The 27,618-nt window shown below is 38.7% G+C and overlaps 1 protein-coding gene across 5 annotated transcripts in view; it reads right to left on the reverse strand.

Moving 5' to 3' along the window:
- Nucleotides 1-27,618, reverse strand: part of CDK14 (cyclin dependent kinase 14) — a 678,842-nt gene that overhangs the window by 411,556 nt on the left and 239,668 nt on the right. For all 5 annotated transcript variants that reach the window (XM_069086180.1, XM_069086183.1, XM_069086182.1 and 2 more), the window contains one exon: nucleotides 23,602-23,681. In XM_069086180.1, coding sequence (XP_068942281.1) covers nucleotides 23,602-23,681 — 80 coding nt within the window. The remainder of the gene's footprint in view (nucleotides 1-23,601; nucleotides 23,682-27,618) is intronic.

A 27,618-nucleotide genomic window follows, 5' to 3' on the forward strand; every position in this document is an offset into this window, starting at 1 on the left:
CATCTGTGGAAGTTTTTATCTACCCATAAATGGCAAAAATAAAGTAAAAGATCAGCGTGGAACTTTGTAGGAACAGGGGGGCTGAGAGCGTGGTCCAGCTCCTGCCCCTGGGGTAAGAAGCAGCAGGGGTGACTTCCCCCCTCCCCCCACCACAATGCCTGGTTGTCTCAGGAGCCCCTGGCTTGAAGATTCCAGGGAGACCAAGTGACCATGCAGAGGGTAATCACTCTTGCTTTAGCCTGATTGGATCTGGATTGCAGTCTTGGGTGGTGGTGCTGGGGTGTGTGACCAGTGAGCCAGAGCTTGTGGTGTCTGTAGATAGGGTGTCCAACTAATAACTCGAGCAGCTGAGAAAACCCCAGATATTTGGGACAAAACTCTCTCCATTCTGGAAGCAGAGTTCTACTGTGGCAAAGCTCTTAAAAGTCAAGTAATTGACTGGCAAGATGAGCAAACCCAAGAAACATAATCAAACCATAGATTCCTTTTCTGGGGACAAAAAGGATCAAGGCATGGAGTGGGAGGAAGACAGTAAAGTCAGAACTCCTGCATCAAAAGTATCCAAGAAAAATATGAACTGCTTACAGGCCATGGAGGAGCTCAAGAAGGATTTTGAAAATCAAGTAAGAGAAGTGGAGGAAAAATTGGGAAGAGAAGGGACAATGATGCAAGAAAATCATGAAAAGTGGGTCGACAGCCTGCTAAAAGAGACTGAAAAATACACTGAAAAAAATAACACCTTAAAAAATAAACTAACTCAAATGGCAAAAGAGGCTCAAAAGCCAGTGAGGAGAAGAATGCCTTAAAAAGCAGATTTTGCCAGATGGAAAAGGAATTTCAAAAACTCATTGAAGAGAATAATTCCTTCAAAATAAGACTGGAGCAATTGGAAGCTAATGACTTTATGAGAAATCAAGATACTATGAAACAGATCCAAACAAATGAAAAAATAGAAGTGAAATATGTGAAATATTTCCAATGTGAAATATCTCATTGGAAAAACCAGGAGAGATAATTTAAAAATTATTGGACTATCTGAAAGCCATAATCAAAAAAAGAGCCTAGAAATCATCCTTCAAAAAATTCTCAAGGAAAACTGCCCTGATATTTTAGAGCAGAGGGCAAAACAGAAATTAAAAGAATTCACTGATCATCTCTTGAAAAAGGTCCCAAGAAGAATACTCCTAGGAATACAATAGCCAAATCCCAGAATTCCCAGGTCAAGAAGAAAATACTACAAGCACTCAGGAAGAAACAACTTGAGTATTGTGGAAACACAGTCAGGATAACACGACCTAGCAGCTTCCACATTAAGGGATCAAAGGGCTTGGAATATGATATTTCAGAGGTCAAAGGAGCAATACAGAGTATAATGCTGCAGGGTAAAATATGGTCATTCAATGAAATAGAGGATTTTCAAGCATTTTTGATGAAAACACCAAAGGTGAACAGAATATCTGACTTTCAAATACAAGAAGCAAGAGAAACATGAGAAGGTAAATAGGAAAAAGAAATCATAAGGAACTTATTAAATTTGAACTATTTACATTCCTATATGGAAAAATGATAATTATAACTCATAAGACTGTTCTCAGTATGAGGATAGTTGAAGGGAATGTGTGTGTATATGTATACATACATATATATGTATGTATAGAATGGAGTATATTTATATAAATATATGTGTGTATGGGCATATGTCTGTTCATGTACATAGACAGAGGGCACAGGATGAGCTGAATAGGAAGGGATGATATCTAAAAAATAAATTTAAGATGTGAGAGAGGAATTTACTGGGAGAAGGAGAAAGAAGAAGATAGATTAGGGTAAATTATCTTATATAAAAGAGGCAAGAGAAAACTGTTGCAATGGAGAGGAAGAACAGGGAGGTGAAAAGGGAATGGAACAACCTTATTCTCATTGAATTTGGCTTAAGGAGGGAATAACATACACACTCAATTGGGTACCTTACCCTACAGGAAAATAGAGGGGTAGGGAATAGGAGGGGGGATGATAGAAGGGAGGGCAGACTCGGGGAGAGGGTGGTTAGAAGCAAACATTCTTGAAAAAGGATAGAGTCAGAGGAGAAGATGGAATAAGTGGGTTGTGGGATAGGATGGAGGGAAATATAGTTGGTCTTACACAATATGACAATTATGGAAATGATTTGGGCAACTAATATGTACAATCTATACTGAACTGCTTGTCTTCCCAGTGGGACAGGTGAGGAGGGAGGAAGGGAAAAATCTGGAACTCAAAGTTTTAAAAGCAAATATTTAAAAAAAAAAAAAAACTGTTTTTTTACATGCAACTGGGAAATAAAATGTACAGGCATTGGGGTATAGAGGTCCATCTTGCCCTGCTAGAAAGTTAGGGGGTGATGGGAGAGGATATAGGGGAGAATGGATTTGGGAAAGCGGTATTCAGTAGGCTTGCTATTTTGGGGTTGGGGGTAGTGGGAAGATGGGGAGAAAAAATTATAACTCATAATCTTACAGAAATGAATGCTGAGAACTAAAAATTAAATTAATTAATGAAAAAAAAAGAGCTTCCGCCCCTGAAGCCAATCTCTGCTTTGTCAGACCACCTTTTATCTTGCTTAGCTACAAGCCTCATGCAGTCCCCCCTCCCCACTCCCTTTATAACTCCTTTGTACCCCTTGTCTTCCTCCTTTAGAGCCAAAGCTCTTTCTGAGCAGGCATATACTGTCTTCCTTGTTTCTGAATCCCCAGCACTTATCACAGTTTTTGACATATAATAAGTGCTTAATAAATGTACTATCTAATTAAAAAAAGTTCAACACAACTAATCAACACACTGGAAAAGTCTGACTCTATATATACACACACATTTATCTATATTTGTAAAATTTATAAGTATATATTTATATGTAAATATATAGTGTTAAAATGTAAAAGTTTATACATTTACACATAAGCTTATACATCCAAATATATATTTATATATAAATATGTAAAGTGTTCCATACCCACCTTCTTCGATAAAGAAGGGGGGAAGTATCTCTTCTTGCTCTCTCTTCATTAGGGACAAGCTTGGGCATTATCACACTTGAACAGCCTTCAGTTTTGAGTTCTTCTATGGCTGCTGTCCTTATTGTTCACACTACTGTAGTTATTGCCTATTGTTTTCCTGATTCTGCCTGTTTTACTTTGTATCAGTCCTTAAAAGCCTTCCCTTGCTTCTCAATATCAATAATCATCAATGTTGCTTTGGATTCATTCACCACAACTTGTCTAGCCGTTTTCCTGACACTGATGGGTAACGGCTTTGTTTCCAGTTCTTTGCTATTACTGTGGATGGTACAATAGCTAGATTGCTTGACTTGCAGAAGACCTGACTTCAAATACAGCTTCAGACACTGTCTACCTCATCTGTAAAATGGGAAGGATAACTACATCCCAGGGCTGTTGTGCAGAAAAGACATAACATTTGTAAAGCCCTTCGTAAAATCTGAGTGCCATACAGAAAGATAAGATCACTGATTACAGATCTCAAGCCCCCCAGAAGTTAAATGATTTGTCCCACATACTAAACCTGAGTGATAGGACTTGCATTGGGGTCTTCAGACACCAGAGCACCTTTGTCCCGTCCTGCTACGTCTCTTCTGTGACCGTTGCCAATACACACAGTGCCTGGTGGTGCATCTCTGCTTCCACTTTACAACACTCCTGCCACTGGGAAGGCCATCATCTCCCATGGTTTTCTCCAAGTTCTATTACCCTGCTTTTCAGACCCAGAACAATTATAAATAAGTGCTAACTCATTGATACAGTCTTTTCAACTTGACCGTTGGAAGCGATATTTCCCTCTCTGAATTCTAATAGCACTAGCATTTACTAAGGACCTAGTATTTGCCAGGCTAGGGAGTAGAGTGGATAGAGAACTGGGCCTAGAGTCTGGCCTCAGATACTTACTAGCTATGAGATCCTGGGCAAGTCACTTAATCCTGTTTGCCTCATTTCTCTCATCTATAAAATGAGCTAAAGAAGGAAATGGCAAACCACTGCAGTATCTTTGCCAAGAAAACTCCAAATGGGGTCAGAAAACCGTGGATATGCCTAAACAACAATAACAGTGTACCCAGCACCCTGCTAAGTGGTAGGAATACAAAGACAGGCAAAATTCAAACGAACTCAATTCAATAAACATTTAATAAGCACCTACCATCAGGCACTATACTAAGTCCTAGGGATGCAGAGAGGCAAAAAAAATAGCCCAGGCTCTTAAGAAGCCCGCAGTATAATGGTGGGAGATAACATGCAAACAATTATGTACAAAGAACATAAAGGAAGGATAAATTGAGGGAAGGGTCTCAGAGGGAAGGCACTAAGATTAAGGGAGACCAGGAAAGGCTATTTGTTTTGTTTGTTTTTTGGTAGTTTATTTTTTTTTTCATTTTTTAGTTTACATTATTCATTTCCACAAGATTTTGAGTTACAAATTTTCTCCCCATTTTTCCCTACCCACCACCCCACAACAGTGATCCCACTGAATATTCCCTCTCCCAATCTGCTCTCTCCCATATCTTCTCCTATCCTTCCCTCCAACTTTCCAGTAGGGCACGGTGAATCTCTATGCCCCAGTGCCTGTATATCTTATTTCCCAGTTACATGTAAAATAACAATAATATATTTTTTAAACATTTGATTTTAAACCTTTGCATTCCATATTTTTTTTAAAAAAACAATTGGGGTTAAGTAACTTGCTCAAGGTTACAGGGCCAGTTATTTCTGGGTGTGGTGCTAAGTATCTGAGCCCGGATTCGATCCCCAGGTCATCCCAACACTGGGGCCGGTGCTCTTACTCGCTGTGCTACCTGGCCACCGCGAATTCCATATTCTTTAAGGCTCTTTGCAAAAGGACAATTTTAGTTGAAACTTGTAGGAAGTCAGGGAAACTAGGGTGCAGCGATAAGGTAGGAGAAGATATGTGTGTGTGTAGATATATAAATAGATCTCCCCATTTGACCAATGAGAAAACTGAGATTAAGAGGCTTTCCCAAGCTCAAATAGCTAGGTAGTATCTGAGGCTGGATTTGTACTCAGGTCTTCCAGATGCTCTATCCAAGGCAAAGATGAGACCAAACTATTTTTATTTTCTGATGATATGATAGTTTACTTAGAAAATCCTAGAGAGGCTGCAAATGAACTAACTGACATCACTGATAGCTTAAACAAAAGAGCAGAATACAAAATGAACCTTCAAAATCCTTTTTGCATTTCTATAGAGCAATAACAAAATTCAGGAGGAAATAACAGAAACTAGAAGTCTCATGTTCAAAATATCTATGAAATGAACAAAAGAATGGGATTCAATTCTGCAGGCACACTCAGGACTGATGCAGTACAATCACCAAAAAACTCTAATTGGAGGCATGCTCAATGTCCTTGGCTGACTTAGACCAATACAATAAAAATAACAAAACTACCTAAATTTATTTTCATATTTGGTGACACATTTTTAAAACAAGCTATCCATGGGAAATGTGTCCCATAGAAACAACCATAATGCACGGTGTCCTTTGCTATGATGACTTTCACAAAATGATACTGGAGTTTTGAACAGAGAAAGTAGAAACAAGGCAAAGAATTTCAGCTCATCCAGAAAGCTGGCCTTGCACTTAGGATTCTGAATCTGACACATAGTGTTGACTTTGATTCTCACCCTCTCTGTCCCCATACAACCTAATATAAATTATACAACAACCATGATTTCAACCAATAGAGCCAATTTCTACACCAGGAGTTCCTATGAATAAAGTCACTATGGTAGGTTTTTTAAATAAAAAATTACAGACACACATATGCACATGTATGCATGCAAAGGGTTCTGTCTGAGAAACAAATACACTCCATTCATTTTAATAGAAAACATTTAATTCCTACTTAGAACTTTTGTGGCTTTAACTGAGCAGATTTTTTTTTTTTTTAAGCAATTGGGGTTAAGTAACTTGCTCAAGGTTAACAAGGCCAGGTATTTCTGAGTGGGTGCTAAGTGTCTGAGCCCGGGATTCGATCTCCAGGTCTTCTCAACACTGGAGCTGGTGCTCTTACTTGCTGTGCTACCTGGCCGCCCCTTAACTGAGCAGATTACTTGAGGAGACAATTCACAAAAGACTAAAAAATGGCTATTACAGTGCCATTATACAAAGCTTCTCTGGGGAGGCCCTATGGAGAGAGTCTCAGTTACCAAAGTGGAGCCACCTTCTGTTAAAGGAGTAACTCTAAGGCTCAAGTCACATGTTCCTTTGCATATCAATGTTATCACTGATCACTACATTCTAGCTGGTGAATCATACTACAACCTCTATCTCTGCTGCATTGTGAAGTCATTTTCTTAGTTATGTACAAAATCCTTTCTGTTATGAATAGTCCTCAAGTGATTCAAATGTTAATTCTTCCATGAATCTTGAAAGGAAGCCAAACACTCAGCAATGAGGGCTGTTCAACTAAACCTAACCTTTCATGATTCCTGAGGAGAATTTAATTGCTTAATTGAGCCTAGAAGGCCACAGACTACAAAGGTTCCAAAACAAGTTAATCTGTAAATATCTAAAATATCTCCAAGGTGTCCAGGCAGTGCACTCCCTAAGGCTAAGATTACAAGCTAACCACTGTCCTCTGGGTAGCTACTACCTCACTGCCCTTGAAACACAAAAGAAATGAATTGCTGATTTATAATAACTGGTGTAAAATTCCTCAAAACACTGGTTGACTTTCATAATCAAAGTTATTCTGAATTTAAAATATATATATACATAGATATGTTCCAATAAGGGCTGAGAATACAAAAAATGATTCACAGGACTAGAGATTTAAAGAGGAAAAAAGACCTTAGGATTTCATCTAATATGGTCTAACTCCCTTATCTTTTTTTTTAACAGATTTAGAAATGAATGGGGGGAAAATAATTTATTAAACACCTACTATGTGCCAAAACACTGTAATGAGTGCTATGAATTCTTTTTTTTTTTTTTTTTTTTGCTTTTTGGAGTGGGGAGGAGAGGGCAATTGGAATTAAGTGACTTGCCCAAGGTAAGTCAATTAGTAAGTGTTACATGTCTAAGGCTGGATTTGAACTCAGTCCTCCTGACTCCAGCGCCTGTGCTCTATTCACTGTGCCACCTTGTCTCCCCATGAGTTCTAAAACAAAAGAAGTCCCAGCCCTCAAGAAGTTGCATTTTAATAAAAGAAGATGAAACTCATTGGGAAGAAATAGCCATCATAGGGCACTTTGGTCCTGTAACTTACAGGGAGGGATGCAGTAGGGGGGAATGGGAGAAGAGGTTGACACACCCCATCCAGAAAACACGACAGAGTTGGTAGTCACAGTTCCTGGAAAGGAGAGAGGGAGAGAGGAGTAAAGGTAATAAGGGGTATGAGCGTGGCTGGAAGGTGGTCAGCAAGGCTATGGAAGAGATCATCTCTAGAACAGGGAGTGAAGATGAAACAGGACTGAGGGCATTCCTAAAATGATGGATCAGAAGAGTCAGTTTCCAATTAGGAAATTCTATCTCCCAAGGAAGCACGAGACTACATTCCCTTACTTTTCCTCTAGAGTTAAGCCTAAGGGTTTGGGGAGCCAGGGAAGAATGAAGATCTTTATAGTACTGTAACTTACAAAGCCTCCACTAGTAGGCTTCACCTCGTGACAAAACAGTTTTTATCAGTTAGACCCCCATATTACTTCTCTTTCAGAAAAGGGTATAGGAAGAATAGTTCAGACAAAACATTTGTCCCCCAAAAGATCGAGGATACACTTTCCCATACATGACCCACACAGGATCTAGAGACTGAGTAAAGTAACCGATTCAAAAAACATTTAAAACTTCAGTCGATGTCATATCAACTATTTTCTTCTTTAAACGTTTTTATAAGTTTAAAATCTTAATGATAAGATTTCTAAAAAGGACAAGAAATCAATTTTTAATATATTGATAAATTGCAAAGTTTTCAGATTTTTTATCTAAGGTAGGAATGAATGAATGAATGCATTTATATGGCACTATGATGAACCAAGCACTTTATAAACATTAACCCATTTGATCCTCACAACAACCCGGAAGGTAGGTGCTATTATTATCCCTATTTTACAAATGAGGAAACTGAGGCAAACAGTGGTTAAGTGATTTGCCAGGCTCACGCAGCTAGTAGGTGTCTGAGGCCAGGTTTAAACTCTGGTCTTCCTGACTCCCAGTCTAGCATTCCAACCACTGCATCACCAGCTGCCTTTAAATCTAACCTGAGAAGTTTGTCAGGCCTCCCCGGGCCCTTAGGCTGCACTTTTACCCAAACTTCATCACTGGGCTGAGACTGTATGCTGCTATTTGGCCGCATATGCTTGTTTTTAACAAAGATTTAAGACAGAAGGATAAATAAAACAGGCAGGTAAATCCTTAAGTAGCAGTGATATACTGCTTTTGATCTCTTCCTGGAATTGCTATTGGGAGTTTTATATGTCATCTGAGGGCAATTTTTGGTTATGAAACATAATGCAAAAATGAAACCTGAGATGACAACCCCGGACTCAGGTTCTGACAAATGTGGCTGCTTCTCTTACAGTCTGTTTGTTTTCCCTTATTGGTGAGGGAACCATTGGAAGGCTTTGGTTATGCATAGGTGCCCATAATTTATACAGTGAGCGTGCTCAATGCTCATCAAGGCTGCACTGCCTGCTCTGGCTTTTGGTCTTGTGTAAGGCAGTGTGTGTGCTACACACACACAGGGTAGCAACAAATGCACACCATGGCTGTGGAGAAGTTGATCCTAACAGGTGTAGACTATCCAGGTTCTTACACTGTACTCCACTCCGGTGACACTGGCCTCCTGGCTGCTCCACAAACAGGACACTCCATCTCTCAGCTCCGGGCATTTTCACTGACCGCCCTGGCTTGTTTTCATTTATTAACTGAATAAGGAACCTACTACCTATGTAGCAGGCAGTAGGGATACGAAAGGGCAGCAAAAGGCAGTACCTGCCCTCAAGGAGCTCACAGTCCAACAGCGGAGATGACATGAAAACAACTACATACAATACAAGCTAAGTACAGGAAAAAATGGAAATAATTACACCAGGGAAGGCACTGGAATGAAGAGGGGTTAGGGAAGATTTCCTGGAGAAGGTGGGATTTTAATTGGGAATTAAGGGAAGCCAAAGAGGTCGGTAATGAGAGCACAAGAGGAAGAATGTTCCAGGCATAGGAGAGAGCCAGAGGAAATGCCAGGAGGCAAGAGAGGGAGACCACTAACCACTCATGTCCACGTCTCAGGAGTTTTCCTTTCCCTCCTGAGTTCAGTTCAGGTGACAAAGAACAAAGAAATCTTCCTTAATAAAGCCTTCCCTAAAATCTCAATCTCTCTCTCTCTCTGTCTCTCTCTCTGTCTCTCTCTCTGTCTCTCTCTCTCTCTCTCTCTCTCTCTGTCTCTCTCTGTCTCTCTCTCTGTCTCTCTGTCTGTCTGTCTCTCTGTCTGTCTGTCTCTCTCTGTGTCTGTCTGTCTGTCTCTCTCTCCCCCTCCCTCCCTCCCACCCTCCCTTCCATTCCCTCCCCCCATCTGTGTATGTGTCCCTCTCTGTCTGTCTCTATCTGTCTCTGTCTCCCTCCCTCCTTCCCATTCTCCCCCCACATCTGTGTGTGTGTCTCTCTTTCTCCCATCTCTCTGTCTGTCTGTCTCTCTTTATCTACCCCAGGGATAGTAAACTCTCAGGGACCAGGGATTATTTCCCTAGTCTTTGCACTTGCACACAAGTAGGTGTTTAATAAATGATTGAATTAAACTGGATTGATGGGTGGTTGGTTCCCGCTGGCCAAGTGAATTTTTAAAATCTACTATTTGGAATACAAATAGAAACTACCAGTAAGGAAATGGCTAGCAAACCCTTAATTTGGTGGAAATCTTAAGTCTGTAAGCCAAGTTTTAAAGGACTTTAAACTGAGGAAAGTAGAATTTCTTAGATTTGGCAACTGAGAGGATATGAGAAAGGAAACAGTCAAGTATGACACGGGATGGCTGGGATAGCTAGAAGGCAAATGACAACAGAAAATGGGGCTCAGAAAGGGGGTCAGTTTGTTTATTGCTGCTACCTCTCCTGTAAGGCAGTGCCCATGACATACACACAGAAATACCTACAAATGCAAATAACTTGTGGAAAAACAAATGTCACAAACTGTGCTTTGGCCCTGTTGTCTCCTATCTCCCAGCCCCCCAATAGGCTCTTACCTTGTTCTTGGAATGTATTTACTCCCCTTGACTAATGATCATGATTATCAAACTAACACAGATATTGGCAAAACAAAATATTTACTTAATAAAGCAACCTTGATAACATGAAAGAAAAAAAAAGCTCATTTCCAGAGGGAATAGTGTCCCCTTCACAAATGGCAGGACAACTGTCAATATTTTGCTTCATACTATTTGCTTCCTAAGTCCTTTTATTTTTTCTTCTTTTAATTTGATGCTTGATCATCCCTACTCTCAAAGAGCCTACATATCTCCTTACAGAAAGGCAAGAGACTCAGGGTACAGAATGAGATACATATTTTTTTGGATATGTGACAATTTATTTTGTATGACTATACATAATTGTTGCTAAGAAAAAAACCCCACATAATAAATGTCTTCTCTTGTATACATTCTTAGGGCCTTGTCCAAGATGGTATTACATACACACATGTATATATAAATGCATATACATACACGTACATGTATATACAGATACATATATGTGTATAGACATTTATATTATATGGCAAAATTCTTTTTAAATTCCTTCAGATGAATGTTTCCCATAATATACTACATCTTGAATTTTTTTCACATATGTTATGCTGCATGTCCACAGTTTTCCCATTCTGTTCCTAAACTGTTTTATCTGACAAGTTTTAAAATAGCTAGCCTTTAAAAAAAAAGTGCATTAGAGAGTTAGGAAGCATCTCAAAACAGCAGAAGCAAATAAGCAATGTATAGAGACCTGACCCAATTCTCCTGGCTGGCACTTCACTTAAAGCTCTGAGGCCACATGATCTGGCCACAAGGGCCCTGACAGCCCCTAGACCTTAATGCCTCCTAGTAATGCCTCCTGGATGCTTTGATAATAAACCTTCCCTATTTGAACCAAAAGCTCCTAGTAACATCTCCAAGACTGGGTGATTTCCTTCACCGTGAGATACACTGAACTGCCTTTGAGCTAAAATGCACAGTAACATCTAAACTACCCTTTACTTCACTAGCTGGACTGATCTGGCCCTTCAACCTCCTTGGGAGATTCAGAGATTTGAGTCATGTTGCTCAACTAGGAAAATCAAGTTTTGATTAGGGATCTCTCCTCATTTCTTTCCTTGTGGATTAAAGGGGATCCAGTCCTATGACCTTGACAATCTCCTTTCTGCTTCCCTTACAATCTGCTTTCCAATTCCAGCATTTATGCAGTGCAAGAAATTTAACTATGATGTAGGAAAACCTAGATTCAAATCTGCTACTGGCTTTGGAAGTCATTTCCCATGTCTAAGCCTCAGTTTCCTCATCTGTAAAATGAAGAGGGCTTGAGTAGACATAACCTAAGATTCCTTCTAAGTCTAAAATGAGGAACCCATGAAGTCAACAATTCCCCACCAAAACTTTCTCTTCTGGCTTACTTATATCAGACAGTGGGATCATAATTTTCTTCAATCCCCTTTATATGCCACCTCTAAGCTATTTCTGACTTAACCCCCAAGAGCCAGGCAGTCACAAAATCCTGTCCATTTCTGCTTTTTGTGGTCTCTCAAATCCACTCCCTCCTTTTCCTTCCCACAGTCACCATTGTTGTTATGGCCCTTATCACTTCCTTTGTGGATTGCAGCAGCACTATCCTAACTGATCTCCAGGCTCTAGATTCACTGACCTTTCACAAAAACTAGAGATTATGACCTGGTAGGGTTGACCTTCCTATTTAGCCCAATACCTTTACAAGTTCCCACTGCCCACAGCTTATCTCCCACTACTCTCCTCACAAACATGAGACTTTAAATGGAACCAGAGAAATAATACACACAATGACTCTAACAATATAAATAGAAAGAGCAAAAGCCACCCCAAATCCCTAAACTTAATTTTAGTATCGTTTTAGTGACAAAACCTAGCCCCAAAGAGGAAATCAGATGTGAAACATTTGGTATAACATTGGAATTTGTTGATATATTAAAGTTAGTTTTGTTGAATTGTTTTGGTTTTTCTCTTTAATGTTTATTCTTTTTTATAAAAAATGGCTATATGGGTTACTGGAGTGGGCATATATTGGAAAATCGAGGCGATAGGTGTATATGATGTTGTTGTTTGGTCTTTTTCTGTCCTGTGTATACCATTACTTTTCTATTTTTGTGCCTTCCTGACATAGTATACCCCTTCCCATTTACCTGAATTCTAAACATCCTTTATGATCTATTCAAATCTCATCGTTAACAAGGTATTTTTCCTATCAATTATCCTGTGCACGTAAGCATCCTAAGAGAAATCATCTTCTTTTTCTAATAAAACAATATAGATAATACTACCTTGGAACTTACTACTTCCTAGATGGCATTATTACTTACCTTTGCATTGATCTATAACTTATTTCACCAACCAGATTTTAAGTCCCTTAATAAAAGAGATGACATAAATTCTCAAACTTCTTTGGAATCTCCCATAATGCCTAGCACATCACCTTGAACACAGTAGGCACTCAATAAGAAATTGGTGATGGATAAAGTTAAGCCAACAAGAACCTGGGGGAAAAGGGGGGAGGTGAGTAATTTTCAAAGCTATTTCAATAATGGTAAGGCCTTGAGGCATTTTTAAAATGCCTATTAGGTTAAGCGAGGAAACATGATAAATGACTAACAAGTAAAATGTCACTGCTATGAAGGGCAATTAAAACAATTCATGATAGAAGAGAAAACCTAGGATCGAAGACCTTGGATATGGACATTATTCAGATTGCTCGACTGGGAGAATAAAAATTGAGTGCAATAGTATTGCTAAAAATTCTTAATATGCCATAAATCTGGAAATAGGGTATCGTTTTTCTTATATAATACATGAAACTTCATCTCCATCATAAAGATCACATACCTTAGGGAGGAAGTGAGTCATTTTTAAAGTCATAACTCTAAGAACACAAAACTTCTGCCTACCCTGAAGGGTCATGTCATACTTTACTGTTCCCTTTCTATCCCAGGTATATTAATCAATACCACACTGGGGCCTTTGTTTTCAAAAATAAATGACTGCTGCCTCACAGTTTAGAATTTAAAAGGTAAAAAAAAAAAAAAAACACAACAAGAAGCAAACCAAAAACCTCTATTATCCTTCATTTCTGCTGCTCTAAAGATATTGTTTTGGACACATTTTAAATATTTCAGATAGAAAACACCACACGGCTTTTGCTTCAAGATATGTCAGAATGTCTCTATTGAGACAACTAGGTATTAGCAACACCAATATTTCACATCTGACTTACCTTCAGGGAACCACTGGGGGTAATGGCCCTCTCTTCTTCTGAGCAAAGTCTTTAAAAGATTCTCTTATGAACCCAAAGATCATTCAACTATTGACCCTCTGCTGGAATGGCAACAATTCAGTATGTCTGTGACAATGTGTACCTCTGATTCTTTGCTTTAGGGCCAGCTAGACAATAGCTCTGGCCACCATTGAGTCACTAGCTCTCATATGAATGTAACGGTGTGGTAAACCTAGCGACTCCATCTTGTACAAGCCGCAAAGAATTATGCTGTGGTCCCATCCCAGAGGATACAGAATGTCCATTCACTATAAAAAGTGCTAGTTAACTACCCTGTCAATATATCTAGGCTAATGGCATAGAAGTAAAGGACTGAGGCCCAGAATGTCTGAAACAGAAGGATCTTTACCATTCTTTTAAACAGATGAAGAAATTGGGCTTAGGATGATTCAGCTTAGAGTCTATCCTTTATCTAAATGACCATCTCTATGAGGCAGGTATTCCTGATAAAGCTGACTTGGAATGTAATCTGGTGATCCTAAAATCTGCAATGTGCCCATATCTAGGTCCACATCACTTTCCATAAGGAGAGGCAGTATGAAGCAGTGTAGTCAAAGGATCAGGGTTCAAATCCTGGCTCTGCTACAACCTATGTTTCCTATGGGTTGAGTCATTCCACATCCCTAGGCCTCGGTTTCTGAAGGGATTGGACTAAATCACTAAGGCTCTAAACCCACTGACCAACATCACCATAAGGCAAGAAGACTTTGAAGGACATCACCTGCTTCCCAAATCATAAACTAGCTCCAGTCCATACCCCCCCTCAACAGCTTCTCAGCAATCTGACCCATCTTGATAATCACATATAACACTAATAACAGCTAACATGTACCTAACATGTAACAACATGCATATAACATGTATAACACTTTAAAGGCTGCAAAGCACTGTACATATATTATTTCACTTGAAATTCACAACCAGTGAGGTAGGTGCTAATGATATCTTCATTTTACAGATGAGGAAACTGAGATTGAAAAGGGTATTCTTCAAATGAAATTCATGCAGCAGACATCTACTACAACCTACTACTTTCCTGTGTGATAACTCATGGATTTATGTGAGCCTGATGAGATATCATCAGTATCTTCCTCTGAGGCTGAAGAAACTCTAATCCAGAAACTTCACACGGCCTCTCCTTATGGAGAGAGACGTGGTGTACAGTTTGTAGGTTTTGGCCCATTCTACTTCCAATTAACAAGAGAAAGTCAGACTACAGTTTTTAAAATGACTAAAAAAAGAATTAAAAAAAAAAAAACCCCGAAGAAATGATACCAATTTCCTTGTTCTCACAAGTCATATGACCAAACATCTTGCAGAATGTGTTAACACCAATGGGCAGCCTCCCATCAAATTATTCCAACACAGAGAGCAAGAATTTTAGCAAACTGCATAAACGTCCATGAAATCTAACTCTAGCCCGCAGATTTTTACACTGCATTATAAAAGTTCCTGCCTGTCAATCACAAACAGGTTCTAAAGCAACTCATGGTAACTCTGACAGTGACAGACAGAAGCAATGATTATTAGCTAGTTTCAGAGAAATATTTCTAACAAAATAAACGTGCATCACATTATAGCATATTGTGTATCAAGAAATCTGATGGTACAATTATAGACACACTTGAGACACTAAATACTGCTGCTACTAATCCCCCTCCCTATTTTTTTTAATAAAAAGCTCAAACAAGATGGTAAAATCATAGCAGTAAGATGACCTAGTCCAGCTGTTCTCCTTTATAGATAAAAAAAGTCAAGTCCAGAGAGGTAGGTATTCAGGATCACAGAAGGAAGGGTCAAGCCAGGATGCCTGGCTCTAACATAATGTTCTTTTTACTCTTTGACTCTCAACATCCTAGACTCACTGATCAGTAGAGGAGGGCTGGAGCTAAGAGATTTGACAGGGAAGGTACCCTGCAGCCCAGAGTGATGTGGCCTCACCCCACACAGGAAGTGGCTCTGTTCTCCAAGTCCAGTATTCTTTCCAATAACCGTGGTGCCTCCAATAATGACAAGCTACAAAATTAAATTTTAGCCCTTGTTTCTATCCCTGGAGACATCCACAATGAGGATAATGAGCTACCCTGCCTCTCCTCTTCTTCTCTTTCACTGATTTTTGCCAGAATCTGTGCTCTGGCAGGCACAAAGTGTGTCTCCCACATGGAGATTATCCTTCTCCTAGTGATATGAGCAACGGTGGAGAAGAACATGGAAAAATTAGGGAGAAAGGTGGAATTTGTAAAAATGTGTAGAATCAACATAAATTTTCTGACTGAAAAGAATTTTTGTGGCCTGATCATTTTAGAAAATTATTTTCAAGGCTGACTATGATCACTGAGTAGAAATGTCAATAGCAACAGGGTTTATGACCCTAAGACCACCCTTTTATTTTTATTTTTTAAAAGGATTTGTGATTTCATTGCTGTTAGGAGCTCTCAGTGAGGAACTCTCCCTACAAATGAAGATCACAATCCACTTGGCAACTTATTATAGTCTGCAAGTTACCAGGAGTTTTATCCAGGTTTACACAGTCATTATGTACCAGAGACAGGATATGAACCCAGCATTCCCTGACTCCACCAGCTCTCAATTCACTCCATTAGACTGCCCCTCACTACATTTTGAAAAAAAGATTAGAGTACTTCACTACAGCTACACAGAAGTGGGGGGCCATGGATCAAAGGACATACTTCACAAGACCACCTTATATAAAAGTCTTCCTGAATTCTATAGAAGAAGATTCTTCTGGTCCTTGTCTTTTAGCAAAGTCTGCCCTATGGTGTTACATTGACATTACACATATATACTTCTCTTGGAACTTATAGTCATATTAAAACAAATAGACTTGAAGAGCAAATTTTGATTTACCTAAATATAGTCATAGTGTCTAAAAAAACCCAATATGGAGTTTCATAGATGAAATTTTGATTCATAATATTTACAGTTTTAAAAAAGGATACTATCTTTTTATTTCAATATTAAACCAAATCATAAAAACCAATGAAAGAGCAGGTTTATCTGGGAGAGAGACAATTTTTATTCAGATGAGAAGAATGCCAGAAATATATGAAGTTTGGGGTTTAAAAAAAATCTATTTATAGAAGGAGAAATGAAAAGGGAAAGAAGAAAAGCCACAGGCAGAATTATCTTCTGAAATCAGTAGGCTAAGAAGATGCTAAGGCAAGAAAACGTTAAATCGAATAAATTATCGTGCATGTGAAATTACAAAAAATGACAATTTGCTGCTTAATTTTATTAAGTTTACTCTCTGAAAGTAACTTAAGATCCCAAATTATTAACCTAAGCATGGATATATTTAAAGGTTGACAATTAAAGTCTAAATACCATTAGATGGATTACAAATGAAGTGGATTACTTCTAAAGAGAAGTCTCTAGTCGCTACATGGCACATATTAGACATAGAACGTGAGCTAACACTAACTAGCACACACAAAGAAACAAATCATTTGTAAATATACTCACTGACATAGAAACAATTTGGAATACCAAACACTTTAATTCCTGCTTATTGCAGAAATACAGAGCAAGACACCAAGATGAAAAATGAAAAAGAATGGCAATAATTGGAAAAGAAAACAAGCATAGGCTGCTACCAATTTATAAATACCCTCCCAATCAAAACTGCTAGTTTCCACCCTGAGCACCAAGAGCCAATACCTTAGAAACCTTCGTATGAGTACCATGGCCAGCGCAACTTGGAGCCAGGCAAGGGGTGCTGTCAAACCAGGGAAAAAGGGAAATGAGATGTCCCATATACTCCACAAGGTTGCCTTCTCTCCAAGTGAGCAGTGTCTACTATATGCAAAGCAATGACCTAAACACTGGAGGATACAAAGAAAGGGGGAGGAGGAAAGTGCCAGGTCTAAGGAAGTCACAGTCTATTGGAGGCATCCTATGTTGGAACTCAGAATGCATTTTCTCACAAAAATATGATCAAGGGTGGTTCAATTCTACAATACCACTACTAGCTTGGTTCAGCTACAATTAAAGATTTATGCACTCAACGGATTGACTTGGGAAGCCTGTTGTCCACACACAAACTTCTTTTATTTCAAGAAGTTACTGGAAGACTGGAATAAAGGAAATTCTTCTTTCCTTCTCTTCTCCCTAGGTCCAGAAACATTTTTTTAAAAAAGCAGAAAATCTACCTCTAAGTACGGGCAATCAATTCTACCCATCCTTTCTGCTACTCCATGGGAAATAACGAAAAAAAATTTATTCAGTTTTCTGAATCTGAATAAATTCATTTCTTAAAGGACATCTAGTACAAACTTGAACAAGAATCTCCTCCATAATATGTTCAATAAACCAACCAAACAATCAACCAATTAAACACCTATTATCACCATGCTAGGTACTAGGGATGAAAAGAAAGACAGAAAATAGTCCCTGCCCTCAAGAAGCTTACATTCTGTAGCGAGAGGTGATTATATAGGTGCATGTGTTAGTGTGTGTATACATATATACATACATATACAATATGTATAACGTACACATGCATACATATATACGTAGATATGCACAGAATATGTTGTTGTTCAGTCATGTCTGACTTTCTGTGACCCTTTGGGGTTTTCTTGGCAAGATACCACAGTGGTTTATTATTTCCTTCTTTAGTTCATTTTATAGATGAGGAAACTGAGGCAAACAGGGTTAACTTGCTCAAAGAGAGACATACACATGGAGAGTGCTCTAGCAGGTTGCGGTTGGGAGGAAGTGGATCAGGGATACATGTGATCACACAGTTCCTGCTCAAAAAACACCTGTGAGGGAGAGCCAACCAGCTCCCGAGGAAACCTATCTGATCCCAGAATAACATAGGTTTTTCCTTACATTAAGCATAAACTATTCTCTCAACAATTTATTCTCATCTTCCTACATTGGAAAGAGAATTGGATTTGGAATCAAAGACCCCAGGGACTTAAAGAAAGTCTCTTGACTTCTCTGGTATTAAGTTACTTCATCTATAAAATGGGGCAGTAGTTGGACAAGATGAGCATGAAAGTTCCTCCTTTTAACTCCAAAAGTAAAAATTGTGTAATTGACTCTCTGTCATCTGAGGACAAGAAGAATATGCATAATTCCTTCTGCATTTCAGCTATAAAGGACCAAGTTAAAAGAGCATTTTGGTCAGAAATGAAGGTTTGCTAGGAACTGCGTTTGAATATTTACATTTCACCACAAATATCATACTGACATTTTCTATCAAAACTCATGTTTCAAAGTAAGCCACTAAATAGCAGGCAGCTAATAGTTAAACATCACTTGATATTTGCACAATGCTTTACATATCTCAAAAATAGTTATATTTCTATCTCGCCAGTGATAAAAGTGAGCTAAACATCCCAGCACATGTAAACACAAACTCAAGGTCTCTACCTCAAGCTGCCAAGCCAAATGGCTTCACCCATCAATGTAATTATTCCAATGGCCTTAGAGGTCAGCATGGAATAACAGAAGGAACTCAGGATTTGGACTCAAAAGATCTGAATGCAAATCCTAGTTCTTCCCCTTACCTTTGTGACCTTTCTAGGGTCACACGGAGGAATCTGTCTAGGTCTCAGTTTCCTCATCTGTAAAATGAGGAGTTTTTATTAGATTCTCTCTAGGACTCTTCCACCTCTAACTATAAGATCCTATGAGAGGTCTGTATGGGCAGCTAAGTGGCATAGTGGATAGAGTTCCAGGCCTAGAGTCAGGAAGACTTATCTTCCTGAGTTTAAATATGGCATCAGATTCTTACTAGTTATGTGGCCCTGGGGATGTCACTTCCCTGTTTGCCTCAGTTTCCTCATCTGTCAAATTGAACTGGAAAAGGAAATGACAAACCACTGCAGTAGCTTTGCCAAGGAAACCCCAAATGGGATCACAAATATCAAGACTGACTAAATAACAACAACAATAAGAGATCTATATCCAAAGATAAGAAAAAAGAAATAGTCCCATATGTACAAAAATATTTATAACAGTTCTTTTTTGTGGTAGCAAAGAATTAGAAATTAAGGGGATGCCCAGCAACTGGAGAATGGCTGAACAAGTTGTAATATTAATTATGATGTATAATTATGATGGAATACTATTGTGCTATAAGAAATAATGAACATAATGGTCACAGAAAAACCTGGGAAGACTGATATGAACTGATTCAGAGTGAATTGAACAGAACCAGGAGATTGTTGTATACAGTAAGAGCAATATAGTAGGATCATCAACAGTGAATGACTTGATTATTCTCAGCAATACAATGATCCAAGAGAAATCTAAAGGACTTTTGATGAAAAATGCTATCTACCTCCAGAGAAACAACTTGAGGGAGTCTAAATGAATACTGAAGCATATTTTTAATCTTTTTTTTTTTTGGTCTGTGCTATCTTTTGCAACATGGCTAAAATGGAAATATGTTTTGGATGATTGCAACATACATAATCTATGTCAAAGTGTCTGCCTTCTCAATGATGGGGGAGAGAAGGGAGGAAGGGAATTTGGAACTAAAAATTATTTTTAAAAATCAATATTAAAAATGTTTTTACATATAATTGAGAAGGAAATAAAAACTTTCTTTAAAATTAAAAAAAAAGGATACTATGAGTCTCCTGGTAAAAAGCATTCTCTGAAACCTTTCCTTGGTTCCAGAATATATCAAGCTCTGGAGCTAGGATCACAGAGGAGTTATTGTGTGTGAATTTCTATAGTCATTAAAAGCCAAGAAAAAGGGCAAAGTGAGGGTAATAGCACTGGTGCAACAGAGAAAGGGAATATAAAAAGTGCCCTGTCAATTCAGAGAAGAAAGAGGATAAAGAATAAAGGAAAAAGGGGGACAAATCATAATCATCGATCAGACTTTCACTATTTCCTCTTACAGCATGGCAATTCACCTACAACAAGGTCACTCAGCAGGTAGATTTTATTTGAAAAAGCATGAGAAAATAGCCAGAGTTTTTATTCAAAGAAAGACACTGTGATCCTAGGAGATTAGTTGCTCTAGGTCTTATCTATCCTTATAATATCGCCCTCTCCCCACAAAAGATCAATATCTACACATATAAATGTAAAGGGTACCTAAGGTTAGAGAAAGGAAACATAGATTGCTGAAAAGAATCCAAAAAAAAAAAAAAAAACTACATTACATCAAAATCAGAATATCAGAACTGAAAAGGGTTTTAGAGATCACAGATTCTTAAGAGTTGGATAAGCTCAAAAGTCATCTGTGGGGACCCCTATTGAAAAAAGTTATCCTCACTCCAACATAGCTAACAAGTGGTATTGTTGTTCAGTCATTTTTCAGTTGTGTCTGACTTTTTATGATCCCTTTTGGGGATCTACTGACAAAGATACTGGAGTGGTTTGCCATTTCCTTCTAAAGCTCATTTTACAGATGAGGAAACTGAGACAAATAGGATTAAGTGACTTACCCAGGGTCACATAGCTAGTAAGTATCTGAGGCCAGACTGAATTCAGGACTTCCTGACTCCAGGCCTGGACTCTATCCACTGCAACACCCAGCAGCCAACCAAGTGGTACTTCTAGCCCATTTTTTATGGCCTCGAAAGTGAGGGAACTCCTTACCTCCTGAAGCAGACCGCTCTACTTCTAGACTGATCTAATTATAAAAAAGGTTTTCATGACAATTTCCTCTCTCCAACTTTGCACCCTTTGTTCCTGATTCTGCCCTTCAGGGACAAAAGGAACAAGATCTTTTCGCTATGACTGCCATTCAAATATCATCACTTCTCCAAGCTAAATACACCAGGTCTTTCAATGAATGGATATAAGACCATTCAACATCTTGATCCCCAGAGGCACTTCCCTGTATTAGTATCCTTAATGAAGCCATGATGGATGTTTATAATACCTAGGTCCTTTATTAAAGATGTTCACCAACCATCTCTTTAATGATCTGTTCTTGAATATTCCTAAGAATCGAAACCAAGGTCACTGGCTTATCTATAGTTTATAGACTTTATTCTCTTTGTTTCTTGAAAATGGGGAAAATATTTGCCATTCTTTAAACCTGCAATGCCTTTTCCCTTATCTAATTATTTTAATAGCTGAGGATGTAATCCATTTGCAATATATGTTTTTAATTCATCAAGGGCATTAAAAGTAACCTAGCCTCCTTCCACCTTTCCAGTCTTCTTACACCTTACTCCTCTCTAAGTACTCTTCAGTCCTATGACACCTGCTTCCTTGATGTTCTATGAACAAGACTCTAAGCATTTTCCATCTCTGTCCCCCATACCTGGAATGCTCTCTCTCCTCATCTCCCCTTAATAGCTTCCTTTAAATACCAAATAAAACCCCATCTTCTATAGGAAGTCTTTCCAAAACTCCCTTAATCCTAGTGCCTCCCCTCTCTTAATTATTTCTTATTTATCCTGTATATAGATTGTGTCTTTATTTTTTTTAATTTTGTCTTTTATTTTTTACATCAATAGAATTTTTTCAAGTCGTTTCCAATTCCTTTCCAAGAGAATCATCATGAGTACTGTATTTTAGAAAGGAGATTGATAAGATCAAATTTCTGTTTTCTCTGCTATAGAGAAAATCCCAGCCCTGACCCTTGCTATCTGTGTGACCATGATTAAGTCACTTAACTTTCTGCATGTCATTTTGCTCACCAATAAAATGAGGCATTTGGACCGGATGGCTTGCTTCTAGGGTACCTCATGATGATTCTCTTGGAAGGGAAGTGGAAAGGAAATTACTTGGAAAAATTCCATCGATGTAAAAAAATAAAAGACAAAATTTTTCTTTAATTAATGAAACATGGTATCCAGAAGTGGGTGTGTAATACTGTACATGTCATCCAGCCAGGGAAGACGATGTGAAAATCATCCAAGAAAGAATTACAGACCCAGAAATTCTCCTTCCTTCTAGGTACTTCCACTTGTGTTTTCCTTCACTTAACTCTCTTTCAGCTCCACCTGTTGCTTGAAGAAAAAGTTGCCCAACTCACCCACTGGAAAACAAGGATCAGTTTTGCTCACTGTTTTTGCTTCCAATTCCTTTGCTAAGTTAGGCAGTCAAGCAGTAGGGAGGATCACATATATTGTCAGAGCTTTTGATACATTGATAAATAGTCAATTTCTTTTCCTGTTTTTGTTCTTTTTTCTTTAAAAGAAATCTTTATTAGATGAAACAGCTCTCTGGGAGGGAAAAGGGATTAGGGGGAGTTTAGGAGAATATAAAAACAATAGATATCAAGAAATATTTTTAACATGATTAAAGAGAAAAGGGAGATTCACTTCTTGATTCTCCAGTTAAGAACCAGGATTGAAGTCTTAGAATTCCCCAAGCAGGCAGAAATCTGGCATGCAGTAGAAGAGTCCAAGTTCAGATGATATAATTTAATAAACTTGTAGTGGATCCAGTCAGGAAGTAGAGGCAGAATCTGGGACTTCAAACACAGTGATTGACTAGGATGTGCTAGTTTCAATTGGTGGTTTCTCCCTCTTACTTATCAATTCCTAGTTTTTTTCTTATGTCCAGCACCTATCATAGTGATTGCTCAAAGATCATAAGCCCTGGTATGTTCATCAATAAGCTGCTCCTTCCCCTTCCCAAGTGCCATACGGCCTCTTTGGGGGCTCCCCCATACTCAAGCTAATCAAAAAGTAAATAAACTGAGTCAAAATCAAATCAGAGCATTGCTTTCCACCAGTTAATCAATCAATCAATCAATCTCTCTCTCTCTCTCTCTCTCTCTCTCACACACACACACACACACACACACACACACACACACTCTCCTTCCCTTCCCTGCTACATTACAAAGACATCACCACCATCTCTAGATATTCAAAACCAGCCCACTTGTAATCACCAACATTCAGAAGTCATTCTCTGTGCCTAGATACAGAAGGATGGGAATGTTCTCTTTATAATAAATTCCCATATTGGAAAGCACTTTTGATTTTAAAATGACTAATGTTCACTTCTCCAGAAGTAATTTACTCATAAAATTATAAAACTCATCATTAAACTTAAGAGTGAGATCCCAAAGAGAGTCAGGACAAAGCCTACCTTCCCGGATGGCTGTGAAGGGAGTGCCTTCTTCCTCCTGGAGTCTAATCACCTTCAATGCCACAAGTTTCCCATTCACCCTTGGAGAAAGCAAAAAGTAAAAATTAAAACATGTTCTCATAACAATCCCAATTGTCTTCCCTCTGGTGTCCTGGACTTTCTTACTGAAAATGTCAGTGATTCAGCTATGCCATGTGAAGACACATTCTGGAGGGGTGAGTTTCCATATCATCAGTTTTTAAAATATTCGCACTTACACAATCCAAGAACTAATCTCAGCTTTCCTGAGTCAGTCCATGTTTCTTTTTAGAATTAAATTTAAAGCTTAAAGAAATCAGAGTGTTGGGAAAACATACCATAATGTAGCTGTGCAAACTTTTGATCATTTGATTAGAGATTAATTCAAACCAATAGTTCCAAAAATAATTCTGCTTTTCCAGTAGCTCTGTCTCTTCCCTCACTTGGTCCTCCATTCACTCTCTAAATAGGAACACCATCCACCCCATTCAATAAATATCTTTAAATCACCTAAAGGACAAGTCCTCAGGCTAGGATAATAAAATTAAAAAAGAATCAGTGGATAGCAGTAAGGGCTCAAATTTTCCGAATAGTTTAGATTTTCTTGAATTTCCTAATATTGATGGAATACTAGGTTCTCAGGTACCAGACAAAACTTAGCATCTTACAGAATCACGAAATTATAGTTACCAACTTTCCATTTGGGAACTTTAACCGATACTTTATTCAATCTGCCCTCAAAGGGATTTTCACACTGACAAAGGGTGATCTGACCTCTCCTTGAAAACATCCAATGAGTGGGAAAAAAATACAGAGCTTTCTGGGGCAACGTGGTCCACTTTTGGCTTCGTTCGGTGGTTTTCAGTTGTGTCAGACTCTTGGTGACCTCATTTAGCAAAAACACACGAGTGGTTTGCCATTTCCTTTTCCAGCTCATTTTACAGATGAGGAAACTGAGATACAGAGTGAAGTGACTTGTCCAGGGGCATACAGCTAATGAGTGTCTGAGGCCAGATTTGAACTCAGGGAGATGAGCCTTCGTGACCCCAGGCCCAGCACTCTAGCCACTGCACCCTCATTTCACTTTTACACTGCTCTATTTATTAAGAAGTTGGTTTTGTTTCGTTTTCCAAACAGTTAAGCCAACATTTGCCTCTGAAACCTCAAACCAGTTTTCCTGGTTCTGCCCTCTGAGGCCATAAAGAACACATTTAATATTTCCTCTTTATGTTTAGTATTTTAAAGATTTTTTTATTCTCTAAGTTAAACCTCCCCAGGTACTACAACTGATCCTTATCTAACATGAACCCACACGTCCTTCACCATCATGGTTAGCATCCTTTGGACTTCCTCCAGCCCTTCCTAAACTATGGCACACAGAATGGACAACAATATTCTAGATAGGATTAGACTGAGGGACCATCATCTCTTCACTCCCAGAATTGAAGCTTCTCCCAATATCACATCAATTTGACCCTCACCTCCTCTTGTAGAACCATACTGCATTTGCAGTCTATTAAAATTCCAAGAATCTTTTTTCAGAACTATTGTCTATATCTTCCCCGCTTTGTGTTTGTGAAGTTGAGTTTCTTGAACCAGACCCTAAACCTTTTTTATTTATTTCTATTCAGTTTCATCTTCTTAAGAGTCATCCCAATGCTCTAGCCTGTAGAGATATTTTTGGATCTTGACTTGTCAGAGTGCAGCTATTCCTCTGAGTTTTGTGTCATCTGAAAACATGACCAACATATCATATATGCCTTTATCCAAGCCCCTGACAAAATGTGAAGGATCATATGGTCAAGCACAGTGCCCTGGGGCACATCACCAGTGTTATGGTGCCAAACTATTATGGAACCTTTAATGAATATACCAGCTATTCCACCAATTCCAAAGCCACCAGGCTGTATTCCTGGGAATCCACCCCTCTCTATCTTTTCCACAAAAAATAGCATGATATCCTTTATTAAATACTTAGCTACAACCTAAGCCAACTATCTCTAACATTGCCCTGATACAACAGTTTAGTAACCTAGTCAAAATGGGAAGTGTCAAAACCTGGCCATGGGAAAACTGGGAAATCACCAGGTTGTTGGTAATCACTGTTCCCTGAGCTACATATTAATTAATGATTTATGGAATGACCTGCTCTAAAATTGTCCTAGGAATGGAAGTCAAGCTCAGTGATCCATGTAGTTTAGAATTCTTCTTCTTTTTCTTCTTCTTCTCCTGTTTCTTCTTCTTTTTCTTCTCCTCCTCCTCCTTTTCCTTCTCCTGTTCTTCTTCCTCTTCTTCTTCTTCTTCTTCTTCTTTTCTTTCTCTCTCTCTCTCTCTTCCCAAACATCAACCCCACCCCCACCACATTCATATGACCTAACTGGAACATAAATATGACCTCTCTCTTTTTGGGGGGTGGGGTTGATGTTTGTGAAGAAACTACTGCAGGCACAGCTTCAAGGTCAGAACTACAGTGTAAAATCTTCAGGATTAATAGAGAAGTGCTCTAAAGAGGTTAAAGAAAAAACTACTTTAGCATTAACTTTAAGGTGAGATACAGTGCATTCCTCTGCTAATTTTTTTTTTCTCAGCTTATTTAAGCTTACCATCCTGGATCTCAGGAGAAACAAAATAAATCTAAGAACTGCTCTGATGCTCTCACTAATTTCTCCCCCCTCCCTCTAATCTCTTCATTTCCCTGACATGGCCCCTCATAAAAAGAGATAAATACACACATAAATATACATAAGTATATATTTGCGACTCTTTCCCTAGAAGGATAATGTCCTTCCTTTTCCCTCTGCATTCAACCTCGCCTTTGCTTTATTTCAGAAGGAATATGTGTACTGTTTCTGAAGTGTCTGCATTTAAACAAGGCTTAGTTTGAAGTCCACACCTGTTTCATTAATCCATCAGAATATAATATAAATCGAATATGGAGGAATACAAGTTTAATAAAGCAACACTCTAACTCAGTGTTGAAATGTGTCTTAGAGCAATCCCTCATAGTACCTAGAATACCTACAGTAAGTAGCACATATTTCACACACTCTAACAGTTTGTCTTTAAATAAATAGCCACTGATAGTTTATAAAGCACTTTCTTCATAATAACGCTGAAGTAGGTAAGGATTAAAAGTAATGAGGAAAATATACATCTCCTCCTTGGAGGAGATCATGCTATGCACATTTATCACAACAAATTTATCCAATAGGCAGGTGAGCATGAGAACCCTGAGACTGGCAGCACACACACACACCCAGCCCCCAGACCACCTGTTCTGACTCCAGCATAGGCCTCTCCATCATCATACAGAGAAGCAATTCCTGTGGAGAAGAGGCCAGCCATCCCCACCAATTGTCAACTGACTGTCACTCACAGGACAGGCAAGCCTCTGCTCCAGCTTGTTCCAGGCAAACGAAATCATCACGCTTCCCTTGATAACGTCCCTTCACATCCTAATGGAGACAGCCCAATACCCTGAACCCACACCAAAGCTAGTGAAGACACAAGAAAATAAAATTCTTCTCACTAAAGTCCTTGGCACTGTCAGACAGTTAGATATCAGAAACTGACATACTTTCATCAGTGGAAAATAGCATTAAGGAAAAGGCTTTTTTTGCTTTGCTACTGTGCCCTAAGGGTCACTGGACCTTTCTAGTTTTGACACTGTCCATCTATGTTGCCTCCAATATTTGAATGTGAATTTACTAAAAGTAGGAACTGTCTTACTTTTCTATGTGAATCTTCATCACTTAGCAAAGTGCTTGGCACACAGTAAACCCTTAATAAATGCTTTATCAATTCATCCATCACCTAACTCAGATCTTGGTAGCCATTATCTGTTGACCCCCAGAAAATTGTTTCCTGTTCCTCAGTGAATTCCTGACCTAGCTAGCTCACAGTGTCTATCCACCCCAAGCCTTGCTCACATACTAGAGGACATCAAAACACACACACACACACACACACACACACACACACACACACACACACACACAC

Source organism: Petaurus breviceps, unplaced genomic scaffold (genome assembly GCF_028583685.1).
Source record: "Petaurus breviceps papuanus isolate PSGF00001 unplaced genomic scaffold, PetGlider_PUasm1.0 178, whole genome shotgun sequence".
NCBI classification, from domain to species: Eukaryota; Metazoa; Chordata; class Mammalia; order Diprotodontia; family Petauridae; genus Petaurus; species Petaurus breviceps.